The 17,918-nt window shown below is 40.6% G+C and overlaps 1 protein-coding gene across 4 annotated transcripts in view; it reads right to left on the bottom strand.

The window, feature by feature from the left end:
• Positions 1-17,918, bottom strand: part of FNIP1 (folliculin interacting protein 1) — a 100,051-nt gene that overhangs the window by 62,842 nt on the left and 19,291 nt on the right. The window contains exon 1 of one of the 4 annotated variants that reach the window (XM_006116073.5): positions 5,395-7,177. The exons of the other annotated variants lie outside the window; for them this stretch is intronic. Coding sequence (XP_006116135.1) covers positions 5,395-5,405 — 11 coding nt within the window. The 5' untranslated portion in view covers positions 5,406-7,177. Of the gene's footprint in view, positions 1-5,394; positions 7,178-17,918 lie in introns of those variants that run through there. 4 annotated transcript variants of the gene reach the window in all.

Raw genomic sequence — 17,918 nt, forward strand, 5'->3', positions numbered from 1 at the left:
ATGTGGAAGTGGTGGAGCTGGGGCTAGCTTTTCTCAGGCAGGCTCAGCATCACCCAGAGTGCACCATATGGGGCTCCAGCAATGATTTAAAGGATTTGAGGCTCCAGCTACCACCATAATAGCAGCAGCTGGGAGCCCTTTTGAATTGCAGGTCCCTAGGGCAGTTGCCCTCTTTGTCCTCCGCCCCCTACCCCATCAGCTGGACAGTATATAGCTATATATAAATGGTAGCTTACCATGAAGTGTAATTGATATTTATCTGAGATTTTCACAGCACTCTGGGGATTTAGACTCGCATATTCTGCTCATGGTAACGAAAGCTGTGTCTAAACCTCCCAACACTGCTGTGAAAATCTTGACTAGTTTTGTTAATGAGATGTTTCTCCTGCATAATTCAATTGCTGCTACTTGATCTTTCTATGGAGATGGTTTTAAGAAAGCTCAGTCTGTTGTCATGGTAGATGACTGTGATGTTACAAATTTCATATTCTGACCTCACTGAAGAACCAAGAGAGGAAGATGGTACCCATCCTGATTGTATAACTGTAGTTTCTATAAGCCTTCAATAAATAATAATTATAATTCATAGAGGGTGAGATTTTCACATGCACATACATGATATAAGAGTTTTTGAAAACCCCATCCATGATGAGCACAAAATGTAAAGGATGCAGCAGTTCAAAGATGGGAAATATGGTGGGAAGCCTTTTTAAAGGTTATATAAGTAAACAGACTCTTTAAAACACAACTCCAAAATTAAGTAATTTTCTTTAGATCTTAGCAAGGAAAGGCTGGCACATTGGTCCTACATTGTGACGAATAGATTGGTTCTTCAATATATCACATAGTAAGTCTTCAGCCTAATTGCAACAGGTTCTAAAGATGAATTTCCTGCCAAAGGCTAATATTGCTATGCAACTGAGTGCATTCTCTCTCTCTTATATATATATATATATATATATATATATATATATATATATATATATATATATATATTCTATCATGCAGCAGAATGATGTCATCAGACTTTCTGACCACAAAAGTGGCCAGAGAGAGGTGGCCAGAGAGAGCAAGGACTGCAGCCCCCTACTAACTTTATAAGTTCAAATTCCAAGGTCATATTTGCTCTGGCATGGAATGTGAAAGAAGAGGGAGCATAAGAAAACCTCAGAATACGACCTAACTGAACCAAATTAATAAAGTAATTTTCCAAAAGTCACAAATATTTGCAAATCTTTTGAAATGTAATATTCCTAAAATAAGTACTCATGGAAATTAAATGGTCAGACATGCTACAGCAGAGTTATTTTCTTTTCCTGTATGTTCTTTGAATCCCTATGAATGTAGCTTGTTTAAAAAAACCTTTTAAAATACCAATGATGAGATTTGTTCATCAGTATACAAGTCACCATTCTGAATTCTCTCTGATAAAGGATTTTCTCACGCATCTCTAATGCATAGCATTTGTTGCTACTATAACTGTTTTTCTTGGAGGTTAAGGAGTGATCCAAAGATGATGGTTCAATGCAGCACTATGGCTTAATACATGAGACACCACACATACAAATACTCCTCCATCCCATTAAAGTTCAATTTTTTTCTGTAACTAAAGACTCAAAGATTCTTGTACTTATTTGTAAGACCAACAGAACCTTTTTTGACACTTAAGAAATTACCTTAATGAAGTTCTCTCTCTCAGCAAAGATTTTCTCTCTAATAAGATTTCATTTCTAAATGACATGGGATCCTGCTGGTTTACTTTTTAATAACTAACAAAACATTTTTTTAAATCTAAATAAAATACAAATGAAATCAAAGGAAGGGGTGATCCTAATCAAGACACCAAATCAAGATACCAAATAAACAGAAACTTACAACTTAAATTACCTAAAAGTAAAACCTCTCTAAAAAAGGATATGGCCAGTTATCCAAACAGCAAGCTAGAACTATCAGTCAATTTATTGTTTTCAACATCATGTTACCCATAGGTATGAAAACTGCCCAGTGATGAATCACTTCAAACTATTTTTAAAAGCATCTACGCAAATGATATTTATAGTTTACAGCAGCTTATCTGTTCTGCATGTTTTTCATGTTAGCACCTTTTTAGAATGTTGATATGAACAGCCAGACTGGAATAGAACTCTGGTCTATCTTGACTGGTGCCCTCACACTGATGGTGACCAATGTCGGGTGCTTCATAATGCAGCTAGCAGTACAAAGCTACATACTGGGGATAACATTTTTTCTTGTCCTCGCTGGTGATCAGAAGCACCCTGAAGCACAGGGATTCACAGTCCTTGTAGTTTTAACTAATTTCCTAAATATATTTATTATTAATTTATTATTATTATTATTATTTATTGTGTATGGCAGCTGTGATTAGAGCCTCCAGTCCAGGTTTGGGATCCCCTTGTGTTAAGTCTTGAATGAGCATACATAATTAGCAACAACATTCATTTGACCCTGTTCTGAAGAGCATAGAGCGTAAGTATAAAGGTGTAATCCACTTCTGAAATCTTTCTAAGCAGTATGCATTTAAAATACTGTGCTGCAGAGTGTTACAGCTTATCTTCAAGTTGCATAAAATATATATTCTTCTATTAGGTATACATGCTGTCTACTGATACTGACAACCCTTCAGTTATTTAATTACAGGGGGAAAGTAAAGAGGAGCACCTTACTGGCCTTCTATGTACCATTCACTACATTACCTCTCTTACCTCTGATCATGCTCCATCCCCTTTGCAGATTAAGTACTTCCTTCCTTTTACCACTCCCTTTTCCACAATACTCCAGACAGATGTGCTGTGTACTCCTGGATCTTTTCAATTCCTATGCCTTTCAGAAGACATGACCAAAAAACAAAATGGAATGCAGGCCTTGCAGTGAGGACATACCATGTTCTCCAACATTTTCTCACCATGGTTGAGAACTCACTCACTGTTTTGACGACTGCTATATAAGGATGTTAAATATTGGTTGATTGAATAGTCGAGTAACCTCATTAATTCTTATTGGTTAATCGACTATTCTATAGTCTCTCGGGGGTGGGGCTGGCAGCCAGCATGCTCTAGCCTGACTCCTGAGGAGCCCCCTGCCACTCTGCACTGTTGCCTCTCTATCAGAGGCAGCAGCATGGGGTGCCAGGCAGGAGCTTGTCTGTGAGGGAAGCCACTTTAAAAACCAGCTTCCCGCACAGACTGACTGCCTGTCGCTCTGTGCTGCTGCCTCTGATACAGAGTCAGCAGCGTGGGATGGCAACAGCCCCTGTCTAGGGCAGGTCTGAGCTCCCAGAGCTTGTACGAGCTGGAACTGAGCCAGGCTGCCTGCTCGCCTGCCTCCTAATACACTTTAAATGCAGAGCCACAGCAGGTGTAGGTCCTGGATCCTCAGTAAGCCAGGTCTAAGCCACACTGCTGGACAGCCTGCTAAAAAATGTACTGGCAACAGGGAGGGGAAGAGGGAGGGAAATATGTGTAGTCTATAACATTAAACTATAAGCCTTTGCTTATCGGTTAATCACCTACACTATTACATTCCTGCTGCTATATAGATGCATTATGGACAGTTCACCATACATAGATTTTTCTTGAAAAAGGATAACTAATTTGGAACTCATCAGGTATTTAATGGGTGATTATGTTAATAGTGTTTCAAGTTTTAATGCAACCATTTTTGCTAGAGGCACCAGAAATTCAAACGAAACTAATTATCCAGAAATGGGGAATCAAGTTCATACCACTGATTTGCACGCGTGGTGTTTTCAGCAGGAAGTTCGACTTAGATTTTTGCAAAATAATATAGCCTTGTAGTTGCACATGAAGGAAGGAAGAAGAGGATATTCCATTGCTAGTGCAATCACAGGACCAATACTTAGAAAAGTTGTGCAAGGTGCAGTTATCCGTAACAGTCTGAGTCCACTGGAAGAGGATGTATGACCCAATTGCACAGAGAAAATTCTGACCTATGTGATTTAACAAGACCACAAGTCAGTGTCAGCTGATTGGCGGGGAGCTTATTCTAGTGCCCTGGTTGACACTGCCTCCTACAACTGTGAACTCGGCCTGGGATCTTCCCACAATCAAGGGGGTCGGTCATCGCTGGAGATGGATGGCTGCCAGGGAATAACCTATGATCTTTAAGGCTGGATCATTGACAAGCTTGCATCCCTAACCATTGGTTCAAAGAGCTTGCAGTTTCAAGGCTTGCCACATGGAATAGAACTAGAAGCTGACTTTTCTTTTAACACTAAAGCTGAGTCTTGCTCTTCTATATTTCTGAGTTTGCCAAACCCTCGAGGGAAGAAGGGCACAGCTGCAGGCTGCAAATGCCAGCTTTGTGTCACATCTATAAATCTGTCTCATTGATCTACCAGTTTAGCAGTTCTCACTCTTGAGTAACTGTAATACCCATTCTAGGGGATCCTTGAGTTGCTTGCACTGTGCACATTTGGCCACATAAAAAGCAATGTGACATTCTGCACTTTGTACAATAAACCGAGACCTAAACTTCAGCTGGATTCTACCTTTATTAGTCCTGACTCTAAATTCTAATGTGCTGTCGGATTCCCAAACTAAACTAACTTAGTTTGTTTTCATTTTTAACTCCCACCTGTTAGTCACTTGCCTCTGCTTAGCCATTCAGCTCTCACTTGGATGCCTATTTCACACTTTAAACTCCAATGTGCTCCAAATGCCTTTTTTTAAGCAGGGACTTAGTTCTTCTTTGCTGGCCTCTGAGCAAAAGTACACAGAATACAAACACATAATATAGCCATACATAGCCATAGTATAATGAACACAATAACTTGAAAGCATTGTGAGACTGTGAAAATAAATATTCTAGAAGGTTTGTAAAAAAGTATTAAATATTTTGACCATCTTTACAACTTAACTTCCAGCAATCAAGACTTTAAAGACAACACTAGCAATTCCTAGAAGTAGATTTGTGGGCATATTTAAGTCATGCCATTCCAGAAAACACCTGTTCAGTTTTTAGAGGATTTACAAATACACACACTTTCCCTAATTTGTTCTTTTGGAAAACGCTCTGTTTATATATATATATATATATATATAAAAACCACACACTCACAAAGCAAGAAGAGTCCCTTCAGATTAAATTCAATAGCACTGAACACAACCATTCACATTATTTTAGCACATCAGCATTAGTCTTTGCAAACTTACAGCAGATGGAATTATTTTAGGGTGTTTTAAAAATGCAGAATAGTGCCACTCCATGTACAGCTATAGGCATTATCAAATATACGCCTATATATATTTTAGAAAGCATGACATTTCTACAAAAAAGTCTTAAGGAAGCAAATCTATTGTTAAGAAAGTTAATAACCAAATTGTAAAAATAACGTCAATAATGTATTGATCATACCTGAGAAGCATCTTTGTCTCCCCACGCAGATCCACTTTTCAAAATCCCTATAAACTCCTATTACGCCCTGCTGCCAACCTAGGTTAATAATAGCAATGAGCCATATTCATCCAAAACCACACGACTGTCAGGTGACATATTGAGAGGTCTGAATTTAACTCAAACAAAAGACTCTCCATGCTGCAATGCAAAAACCTTAATCCTAGCAACTGGATCATTAATACAGCCTTTAAGAAAGCAGATCCCAGAAGCAAAATATGGATTTCTGCATAAGGATCCATCTACTCTGTCCTATAGTTTCATAACCAATCTCCTGTCCTTCCATTCTGCTGCCCAGTCCGAGAGCTTTACTAAAGTAAACGTTGCCTGTTTTCCCTGCTCCTTTGTCTCCTCAAGTATATTACTGCGGAGGAGAGAAGATTAGTCTAATTCATTTGATAGCTAAGTGCTGCTTTGGCAGTCAATGTAGGCTCTCCACGCCAGTTTCAATCTATCCTTCTTCTTTAGCGAATCCAATATGAGTTGAGCCACATAACCAGAATCCCCTGGCAACTATGGCTGCAGTTCTAAGCCCCCATGATCCACATGTGTCAGGAATTCAGGCTGATCGAAGAAGAGGGGAGAAAAACAAAGCAGCCTGCTCTCAGACTCCTCCCCCTCCACATTCTTGGAAGCTGCAGGATGCTCCAGTCCAACCCTGGCTGACAGGCTGAGCAGGCGAGTGGAAAAGCAAGCACTAATAGCCATCATGTGACCCAGAGCTGTCAGTATATGCCACCTGGGTCTGCAATGAGCCTGCCATCCAATCCCAGCTCTGCCTAAGATTCAGACACACCGATTTCACCGCTAAAATAAGGCCTTTAAAGGTTTAACAGTATAGAATGCCTGCTTTATACTGGACATCCAGAAGGGATGCCTACAATTATTCACATGTATTGCAAAAAGGTTGAACTGCTGATACACAGTTATAGTGCAGAACTGAAGTATGTTTCATGCTTAGTGAAAACAGAAACATTTTCTGTTTTCAGCAACTTCCATCCTTTCCCACCACCAGTCTCCTATAGGAACAAAGACGGCACTGTATTTTCTGTACAGGCTCATTAAGATTACAAGTAACCAGGAACAGTCAAGACAATTAGATGGCAATATGGAGTTTAGAAACAGGAGATGTGTAATAAAACCCTCTAAGAAATCCTGACCAGCTACAGAGCAGTAAACATGGTTTCATAACTACTCTTGGGGTAACCCCTGGCCTTAGAAGGAAGCTGATGGTAGTATCATCACAAGAGCAAAAGGCTTAATGTTTACAGGGGTTGTCCCAAAATCTTTGGAAGCGGGTAGATAGTGAAACATCCAGAAAGGTTCAGCATGTGACAAAAGGTGTTAAATATTATGTGTGTGTGTGTAGAAATAGCTCATATGATTAATTTGCTTATTGCTTGCACTATTAAAAAGAAGGAAATATGCAAAGGTAGAACATTAACACGCAGTGGGGACCATCTCCCTTAAAAATTTGAGCAAATCCCCACTTTAATTTTACTCTGTGGCTGGTGACTTCAGGTTATTGCTAGCACCTACGATACACAGGGGGCTATCAGAATAAATCTTCCAACATTAGGATTTTCTGCAGCATCCCCTCATCGCAAAGTTCACTGCTATTGTTAACCCATTAATTTCACAGAAGCTAGCTGTGCTAATTCATAGCTTCATAAACTTCATTCCTGGAGACTATCCACAGAGGATTTCCCACCTGCCTGGGTGAATTCCACTGAAGAACACAGAGCTCCTGTCTGCGCGCGCACACACACACACACACACACACACACACACACACACACACACACACACTGAAGAACACAGAGCTCCTGTTTGTGTACACACACACACACACACACACACACACACCCTCTTTAGTGCAACATGCAGAATGTTAGAAATCTAGGGTTAAAAACCTGAAGTCAATTGAAAAAAAAAAAGTCTCATTGGCTTCAGGGAAGCCAAGATTTCACTTGAAATTTTTCTACCTGAGTGGTGCCTTTTTGGTCCCTTATAATGGGAGTAGGAGATAAAACAGAAATAGCAATGCAGTATAGCATCCAGAACTGCAAACTCCTGTGCTCACTAGAGTGTCCAAAATTAAAGACCAAAAGGCCTGGCCCTTCAGTTATGCATATGTTCCACTTTACAGAAGTGAGTCAGCCCAATGGAATCAGCAGGACTACTCGGATAAATACAGCTAATCAAGTGAGAAACTTCAGGAAGCACTGGTGCCTTAAATCCAGATCCTGCCTTTTATACTCGCAGCTCCCTTCCAATAGGAACTGTAAGTGATAACATTTGACCCTGAAGACAAACAAGATGGTTTAATAGGTGATGAACTTTTGTGGGTCTGGCCCACGAAAGCTCATCACCTATTAAACCATCTTGTTAGTCTTTAAAGTGCTACATAGTTTTTCCTTTTGCTTTAGCAAGATCAGACTAACACGGCTACCTCTCTATTACTATTTGACCCTGAGTTATCTTCTTGTTTACCAAGGAGCACAGCCAGGAATACAGTAACTTGCTCTTGCCAGATGAAATTACTTGAAAACCATCTATGTCATGTGCCGCATATGCACTGCTCTCTAAAAAAGTCAATGATGTCAAAAGTGACCTTTTTTCAAGGGATGCAGCATTGAGGAGTTGAGCCTAATGTATTAGGTAAATATTTATTTACAGGCGTAACAACTGAAGTTTCCATATTACCTCACAGTAACTTGATGCACATTAAAGAGAAGAGCTTTGAAAGAGGACACAGCCACAGTCTAATAAGTGACAGGAAAAAATCTGAATGGATAGCACTTAAGATGCACTAAGTGAAGTCAAGCTTCATAACTGTAGACAGATAGCAACAACTGCAGCATCTTATATTGACCATTCACTGTTTCAAAGGCCCTAGATAAATTAGAATCATCACCACCATCCTTCACGCATACAAAATAAGCAACCATTTCCTGTACAGTTACGTGAGACACATCCTATTCCATAGAGATAAATGAGTGGCAACAGAGCCCCGCGTCCCCTGAGGACCATGGGAGTTTCTGGTCCCATAAGGAACATACGATTGGGTCCTGAGTTAGTAACAGATATAAATTATACTATTAGTTATTTTCTACAATCTACATTGAAATAGTGTCCTCTTTCCTGTACTATTAACATGTAATTCATTTTGATAGAGTTACAGCTTCTATTTTTGAACGGCGCTTCCATAAAAAAATTTGTAACTCAGAAAAATTTGCATTTGTTCCCCATTTAGGCCAATGTTTACCCACTGACTTCAACAGTGGACACAGATGCTCAACACATCTGAGAACTCAAACTATGTATTTAGGGGCTCAAACATCAATTTAAGTAACCCAGCTGGTAAATACTTTAAAAGTTAAAAAGTTCAAAAGCAAAAGTTTTCTAAAATATGCTTCCTGAGGGCCAAGTCCCACAATGAGCTCTATGCTAGAGGATCACTAGGTCTCAACACAGTCCCACTGAAGACCTGCCTCAATGCAGGGGTCTCTATTGTGTGGAGCAGCTTCTGGACTTGAAGCCAGAGGCCTCATCCTTAAATCAGAGGGCCTCAACACATTCACAGCAGTCTGCCTGCACAATTCACAATGCCAGATTGTTACAAACTAAGTCCACAAAATAAAACCAGAATAAAATAACCCGTCAACAGAAAGGGATTTATTGCCTTTACTGTATCTTGACTCTTTCTAACTATTAAAAACTGCAGTCAAAGCATACTTTCAATTTTGGGGGACAAATCACGTGGTGCTAAACTCTTGAGGCAAAAGTGGATTCAAATCCCAAATTCAGGCTAAATAAAGGAGTTGCAGCCATTTTGCTCTAATAGAATAGAGACGGCACAATGAATTATTTTTTGCTTAGAATGAGTCTTACGTAAGTAAAGTTCCCTCACACGTTTGGTGGCTTGACCCTAAAAACCACAGCCAAGAAATGGTCCTATTTATTGGTTAGCACTGTAAGATGACAGAAGTTTGTATTTATGGCCCAGCTTCAAAGTGAGAATCAATGGTGATTTGATTTGAAATGCGATTAAAAATATTTTGATCCCAATTTATCTACAAGATACAGGTATTTGCCTTTCTGGAATTACTACTAAGTTAGACTTTTTAAAAAATTACTGTTTGTGATTTTTGGATCTTTGTGGAAAAAAAGCTACTAAATTCCTAGCTGGCTAGGAAAAGAAATGGACAGTATCTAATATAGAACAGTAACGGAGTGGAATTGGATCATGTGAATGCTGTGAGAATCCAAGCTTTCTCAGCAACTTAAAGTTTGCCGCAACCAAGATGCTTAGAAAGAATGTAGGTAACCTTATATTTCATCAGCAAGATAACTGAAAGATCTGCATTTTCTACCAATCTCGAGAAATGTTCAGATAATCCTGTCCACCTGTAAAGGCTCCCAATTTTATCTTCCTTAAAGAAAACTAGACCCTGTGGGTTTCTGATAAGAAATGTTATCTATACCTATCTATCTATATATTAGAGTGCATCTGTCTGTCTGTGTACGAGTCCGTTTGTTCGACAACTCCTCCTAATAGGAAGAGCTAGGGTCACCAAAACTGGCATGCAGATTCCTCTTCTCTTAACTTAAAGCAAGGTCAGGGTTTGGTTGTGCCAGTACAACCAGAAGTCCTGGGAAAAGGACTGTTTTCAATAACATGAAAAGAGAGGGGCTGCTATTTGGAGGGATGTGATATGAGAACGCCCACTAGGGGCAGCGAGCCTGCAGGGGAGAGCTACCCTGCGGAGTGTCCACTGGGGACAGCCTCATGGCCAAAGGAGTGACCAGCAGGGTTGGAGGCTCCATCATCTTGCCTGCCAGCACACCAAGTACGTAGCCCCCCATCCCAAACCTTTTCCCAGGGGGAAGAAAAAACCACCCTGACGGCTAGAGGGCATTGGGGGGAGAGAAAAGGCCCATGCCAGATGTGACCCCCAAGCCTTACTCACACACCCCTAACCTCCAGCCTCTTGAATACCAACACGCACATCCCCAAAACCCTGCCCTGAGTCCTCCATCTCTCACACCGCCGCCCCTTGCCCTGAAGGACCTTTACAAATCCTTTACATGGGATGTTTGCACTAAATCAAAAAGACTTCAAATCGCAGTAGATTACTTTTATTTACAGTGAAAAGGGGCTTGATCCTAAATGAGAATCTAATAAAAAGAGTCCTTTGGCAATGCTATCTGAAATTTATTTTCCTTTTCACAAGGTAAATGTTCACGCTTAAGCAGGTGGACGTCCCCCTTTATAAACTACATGAAAAATTAAGAAAGTAAAGATGCCTAAAGTAAAAATAAACTATCAGAGAAAGAATCTGATACATGGTTAAGCTAAACTGGAACACTGGTGTTTGTTTTGTATCCAGTTTCCAACTGCCATCTCCTATAAATAAGACATGAGACACCAAACAAACCTACATAATACCAACTGGTACTGCAAGACAACAGGGCATTTTTCCCCTTGCCAAACAGTTATTTTATTGTGTACTCGCGGGTATTCAGAGAGCTGAATAATCTTACCCTGTAGCTATTAAAAATAAAGATTAAATAGTTTAGTGGTGTGTGTATTTAATGGAAAGTTTTTTGGGGAAAATCCCAATACAAATTATTCCCAATACAGTTATTATAATAGAAAAGGTTAACTTGTCTTCACTTAGGTCATATTTTTTAAAAAGCAAATAAAATTTCCTTGTCTGGAAAGGAAGCCTTTTTTAAATGTATTGCTTTTTTTCTGGGTAATTCTGGCAGTGTTTTCTTTGATCCTTAAACCCACATACAAAACTTTTGTCTCTGTCTTCCTTCCCTTCTTCATAGTCCCAAAGACAACCTAACATTCAGTGCAGCATTTTCATTTACCTTCTACACAAAATTACCTTGCACACATTTTCCCCATTAAAACTAGCATTAATCCTTCCTGCAAATTCCCAACACTGTGAATTATTAATGCAAAAAACTAATTTTAGCTATTTAAGAGTATAGGACACAAAGCAATCTCAATGCAACTCTAGGTACTTGAGCAAAAGCAAGGTTACTAGCTTAAGTTTATAAGTTGCTACGCCTACTTTCTTACAGGAATAAATGGTGAATTAGTATTTTAAATTTTGGATGTTATATATATGTCTAATAGAACTCAAAAAGGGCACACTGAAGATATGGAAACATTCACTGTTGATAGAGTTGGTATATAAGATCTTTGCTGCTACTGAATCTGAAGGTGCATGGGCCTGCGTCTCAACAGATGTTAATCAACAAAATTCCATCACACAATTATCAATGCCCAACATTAAAAAAATCACAAATCAGGCTCCCAAAATAACAAGATTACCTAAAGACTCATAAGATATTAAAAACAGTAATATATTTTGAGTTCTTATTATTTCCGTTCTGGTTTTTGAGCCTTTAGGAGTCATGCTCTTAAACTTTTCTCTGCAATCATGAAGGCCAGAAAGGGGTATTTTTTAAAAATAAATTAGATCAGGCACTCTCAGAATAGGACTCTGGGACATGGAGCTTTTAAGAAAAACAAGTAAGATTTGATAAAAATTGTGAGAGCTGGCAACACTGCCATTACTACCATGAAGCTATGTTGATTTACACCAGTTTAGGATCCTGATAGCCTGTCATATGTGTTTATATAAAGAAAAAGTAAATATTTTATTAAACAGTCACATAACTTCCTAACAAAAAGCCCAATTATACAAGATTATGGATAGAACTATCCATAACCTATAAATCAGTGGTGTCCAACCAGTTTTGAAGTAGTAGCCACTGCTACAGCAAACTAGCCACACTCAACTGGCCAAATAGCCATGTGTGGGTAGCATGTTTTACACCATGGCTATAAACACTAATATACTCATACAGGATATATACACACACTTAATATCAAAACACCTCTCTGGCCTGTCATGTTGGCAGCAAGAAATCAACCACAATATGGGATCCTTTCCCATCTCATCAACTGATTAAATAAAGTGCATTAAATAAAACCATCTGTTTTCTCCTGTAAGGGTGCATGTGTCCAATGTTTCCTCTATTTTTTTCATCCATGTGCAGAATAAATTGTGTTATGTGCACCGAGGCATGTGTGAATGTGCATCACTAATAGAAACATATGCTGCAGGCTGTGGATGCTCTGGTCATCAGTTGAGCACCATTTGAATTAGCGATGTAAGCGACTAGTCAACTAACCAATAAGCCTCAAGTCACTACTCAACTAGTTGCTTCCTCCTGCTTGAGGGAGCAAGGAGGGAAGAGCAGGAGCTGGTGCAAGGGGAGCCGGCTTAAAAGCCAGTTCCCCCCAGGACTGTCTCTGTTGGGGGAGGGAAGGTAGATGTGCATCAGGGAAAACGGCGCAAGCTGTGGTTGAGCAATCCTGGCTCCCGCCCCGTCCTAGATGCTGCACCTGTTTTTTAAATGTAGTAAGATCCGACAGGGTTAAGTGGCTCTTACTACATTTAAAAAGCAGAGCCACAGCATCTGGGACCCGGCCTGGCTGCCAGACTCTTTCTACATTTAAAAAGCAGGGCTGCAGTGAACCCCCTTATCAACTAATTGAGTAGTCAATGGAAATTCCATCGACTACTCGTTTAGCTTCCTAACCGCTATTTAACATCCCTAATTTGAATCTCTCCCAAGTGACCACACAAGCGCACAGCTTAAAGGGAACACTGTAAACGTGTCCATTCCCAGAATTCAAGGGCTCTGAAAATGAGAGAAGAATGTCTGGGAAACTCTCTGTTCTGCCTGGAGAATTTCCTGTTTGCAGCAAACCATGCTGAGTGCGTTTTTTCCATTCTTGCCGGTCTCCAGCTAGAGCTCAGCCAGTCCACCCTAGAATGTAAGAACTCATCTCAGAAACATGGACACAGAGAGGGACAGAACTCCCTCCTCACAAAGGGACATTCTCTGCCATTGATCTGATGACTGTCCACCTCAAATCTGTACTGCCAACTCTCAATTTCATTGGCGCGCTACAAAAAACCATCAAGCATTTTTTGAAACCCCCAGGTCCAGTAGTCAGGGGGTTATGGGACAAACTTGGCTTTCATTAAGAAAGGGAAAGTATCTCACCCTCCTGTTTGCAGAGAAAAGCTTGACAAAGGCTCAAAAACAGAAGGCAAAAAAAAGTGTGGGCTTTTTTTTTTTTTAAATCTCATGATTGCTGAATGCATGGAGTTGCCAATACTGTGGATGCTACAATACAATATTTGAAGCATCCCTGGACTGTAGTTGGCTGGCCATTAGGGGGCTGCATTACTTTCTAACCCAAACAGACTATAACCAATAAACCCATGTTCAACAGCACTACTGTCCAGTTCAGGGTATACACAGATGACCCCTGGTGGACATCTGCATCCTGCAACCACTGTGTGAGAAAAGACTCTAGCTGAGTCTAGGGGACCAGGACAAGCAAGCTAGTCTCCTGCAGACAGAGGCCCCTCAGTGATTACCCCAGAAGGTTCGCACATGCTGCCTTGGAGCCAAGCACATGACTGCGGTTACCAGCATCAACGAGGCAACCTGTTTATATATTTTAAAAACCCACTTCAGAGCTTGTTTCCCAAATCTTATAAGGGAAAACGACTGCCTTGCTTGTGAAATTGATATGGCCTGAAAATGCAGCGTAGGGATTTGAGCATTCTTTGGCCATCGTCCACATCCATAGAATTGATTAAGGTGGCCGCTCTTGTGACTAGGCGATAATTGAGAACCCAATAAATCTCCAGACAAGTATGTGCCAGCTGGACTTGGAAAATGATTGCTACAGAGCCTCTGTAACTTGATTCAACTAAAAAAAAAAAAATCAAAATTAAAATAGGCTATTAGTTATTTTTCATCCACCATTGCCAAATAGGCCTGCTTGAGCCACGCCGTGGGCCTCATCCTGCATTCCTTGTCCACCAATTGCATCTGCAGCTGGAATCAAAGACGCTTGGGGGGCAGGAGTGGCACATGGACTGATTTTTTTTAGAGTATTCTGGTGTCTCCAGTGTCTTGACAACAGACGTGTAAACTCAACCACTGGGATTTTTTCCAGCAGCTCCATTCCCCTCTGTCTCCTCACCCTATGTATCATTCTTAGTGTAGATTCTCTTGAAGTTTAGGCAATCCACTATCCTGGAGGGGGAGGGGACGGGACATTTTGTTGTGATTAAGGGTTTCTCACACAAGGAAGAAGACAGACGTCAGCAGTGATCCTCCCAAGATTCACAACGATCAGGCTATGAGCAACATTGTACCTCAGTCCTCATGTGACCACTTAATTATGTGTTGATTCATTCAGTCATGAGATACGAATGAGACACAAGCAAATAAGGATGCAAGCCCTAACGCCAATGAAATAGCCGTGCCTGTTCTGCCAGTTTCTATATTAGCAAAGCACAGAGGGAACATCCAGTTCTGAAAGGAAAAATGAACATTTCTTTACATAAAAAAATCAACCTCCTGATCACTTTAGCCTCTTGCTAAGAAACAAACATTTGAATGGTCTGGGAGCTGAGTGCAATAGAGACTCCTACTCATTTTATCCTCCCTCACAGAAATTAAGGCCACCAGGAATATTCTTAAATTCTTCGGACTGAAACTTACAATGAATGTAGATAGAGGTCTCAGAGCAGACCCTGTCCTCTGGTGACCCATGTCTGAGCTGTTTCAGAATCTGATGCTTTTATTATTTTATTTTAAGCTGAGCAACTTTCCTAGGATATGACCCTGGCCACAGCAGAATTTCTCAGGCTTCCTTTTGCCAAACAGCTTTTTTGTACTAGGCCTGGCTGCTATAGCCACAGACCCTTTTTTTAAAAAAGTTACCAACTGTGTGGATATTTATAATGGAAAAAAGGTGGAGGAAATACTCTACTTGTATTTAGTTCAACTAAAGCCTGACATATTGACACTTCTAAAATATTTTATCTCTTTTAATGTAAAAATCTGGTTTCACACAGTTATTTGACAAAATAACTCACTGTTTATTCAGTGTACATTAGCTAATTATATTATTGATCAGTGATACAAATATTCATATAAAACTGACATTAATTAATGGTGAATTCATGGTTTTTCCAAAGACTATATTTTATTTCAGTTTGATGTATTAGATATCTACAGCTTATTTCCATAGGAAAATATTGCATAGGATCTCTATGTACAACCACAAATCTTTACTCAATAATTTATTCTAACAGTAATATTTTAGACACTTTAGACACTTGTAGCCTTATGCTTACTTGCGTGCTCTCTAATCATAAAGATTTCTTTACACTCACATTAGGCCCTAATTCGGCAAACTATTTAAGCATGTGCCTAACTCTAAGCATGTGAGTAATCTCACCTCAATCAATGGAAATACTCAGGAGCTGAAAGCAAGGCATACAGTTAAACTCTTTGCTGATACAATGTCTTTGGAACGCACTCAACATTTAGTCTCAGTAACACAAGTGCAAGCTACAGCAGATGCTGATGAGTTAAACAAGCATAGCACTCTAAAAATATTTTAAAAAATGAAATACAGTACAGTTATAACCTATTTAGGGTGATGTTCCTATCTACTCATATTGCCTATTAGCCAATGAACTTCCAACACCATTGAAAATAAATTATGGCCAACACTTATCATCCCGTCATTTTGTTCATTTGTTAAGAACTAACAGGTTGAGCCCTGAAAATTCACAGATATCCGCTTTAGATCCACGGGTATCTCCATCCATGGATGTCAGTGCAGATCTCCGTGGATGTCAATGCGGATATCTGTGGCTCATTTTAGAGGCTGCGGATACATATTGCATATCCATGCAGGGCTCTACTAACAGGCTCGTAGCTTTGCACAATACAATTAGGGTACGTCTGCAGGGCAACCGAATATCCACAGCTGGTCCATGTGACCTGGTTTAGGCTATGGGGCTGTATCACTATAGAGAACACATTCAGGCTCAGGCTGAAGCCTGGGACCTGGGACCCTCCTTCTCATGGCATCCCAGAACTCATATTCCTGCCCAACCCCAAACATCTACAACATAATTTTACAGTGCCATAGCCCAAGCCCTGAAATCCTGAGTCAGCTGACCTGGGCTAGCTGTGGCTGTTTAATTAAGTCCCTGCATATCTTAAAAATTCATGAGCCTGATCCTGCAAACACGTTACTGAACATGGTAGTCAACACGTGGGTTGGGACATAAATTGAAGATGCAAATAACACAAGACCCACTGGGAAACAGTGAATTGATGAGGTTTGGAGGTTTCCCCCCTTTCATACAATACTGGGATGGAAGAGACCTGAGTGGTTAACATTCATGGGCATTGCTCTCTATCTTTTCTACAAAGATCAGTGGTGGGCAACATGTAGCCCATGGTCCACAAGCAGCTCACTGGGGCTCCACCTTAAGCCTGCAAAGCTTCTGGCTGCCTCCCTTCCCTATGCGCCTCTCGCTTACTGGGACACTGGAGCCCCACACTTCCTGCTCCTCCCTCCCAGCACTTTCAGAGGAGTCGCAAATTGCCTGATTCACACTCCATCCGGCTCTTCCTCCTCCCTCCCAGAGCTAGAACACAGCAAGCAGCTGATTGTCAGTGTTCCAGCTCTGCAAGGGAGGATGGAGGGGAAGGAGCAGGACAGAGTGCAAATCAGGCAATTTGCGGCTCCTCCAAAAATCCTGGGAGGGATGGGAAGCAGCAGGAAATGCGGGGCTCTGGTGCACAAGAGATGTGTGGGGGAGGAGGAATAGATATGGGGCTCCACGGCCACAGATGAACCCCAGCGGGCTGTGGGCTGCTGCGGTCCAGTGAAGGGAAGAAGGGTAACTCATGTGGCCCACCATTCCTGGTTGCCAATCCCCGACTTAGATGGCCCCATAGCCATAGGGTCTGAATACCTCCCACTCTGTAAGGCAGTTATCCTCACCACACTGCAATGAGGATGGGAGGTGCTTTCCCCCCTTATTACAGATAGGAAACCAAGGCACAGAGACACCAATTCACCCAAGGTCTTCCTGAAAGTCTGTGGTCAAGCAGGAAACAGAAGAGAATCAAAGTTTCCTCCAAGTTCTAAACTATATTTCTTCTGTAGTCAGTTTTTTCTTGCCCAATCATTTTAATTAACGTCAGCAAAGGGACACTAGGCCACCAATATCTGGGAATACATCTTCCATATTCCTTACTTGGTATAACAAACGGCAGTGTCATATGCAGTATATGATTCTTATGAAAGACACCAAACTGTTGATATTGATTAAAAAAAGAGTTCTGATACATACCGTAAAAAATCAAAAGCATAAAGGAATAGCACTGAACTAGTGATTAACTAATTAATTGTATTATACTGATGAAGCCAGCACTTGCTATGACAAACGAGGATATGACTGATCCAAGACGGTGCTTTCCGAACATCCTTAGCACAATCCAAAGTGAACATGTCTCACACAACTAACCTGTTGAACCGAAAGCTTTTATGTAGTTATCTA

Source organism: Pelodiscus sinensis, chromosome 16, assembly GCF_052426305.1.
Source record: "Pelodiscus sinensis isolate ZL-2025 chromosome 16, ASM5242630v1, whole genome shotgun sequence".
Lineage (NCBI taxonomy): Eukaryota > Metazoa > Chordata > Testudines > Trionychidae > Pelodiscus > Pelodiscus sinensis.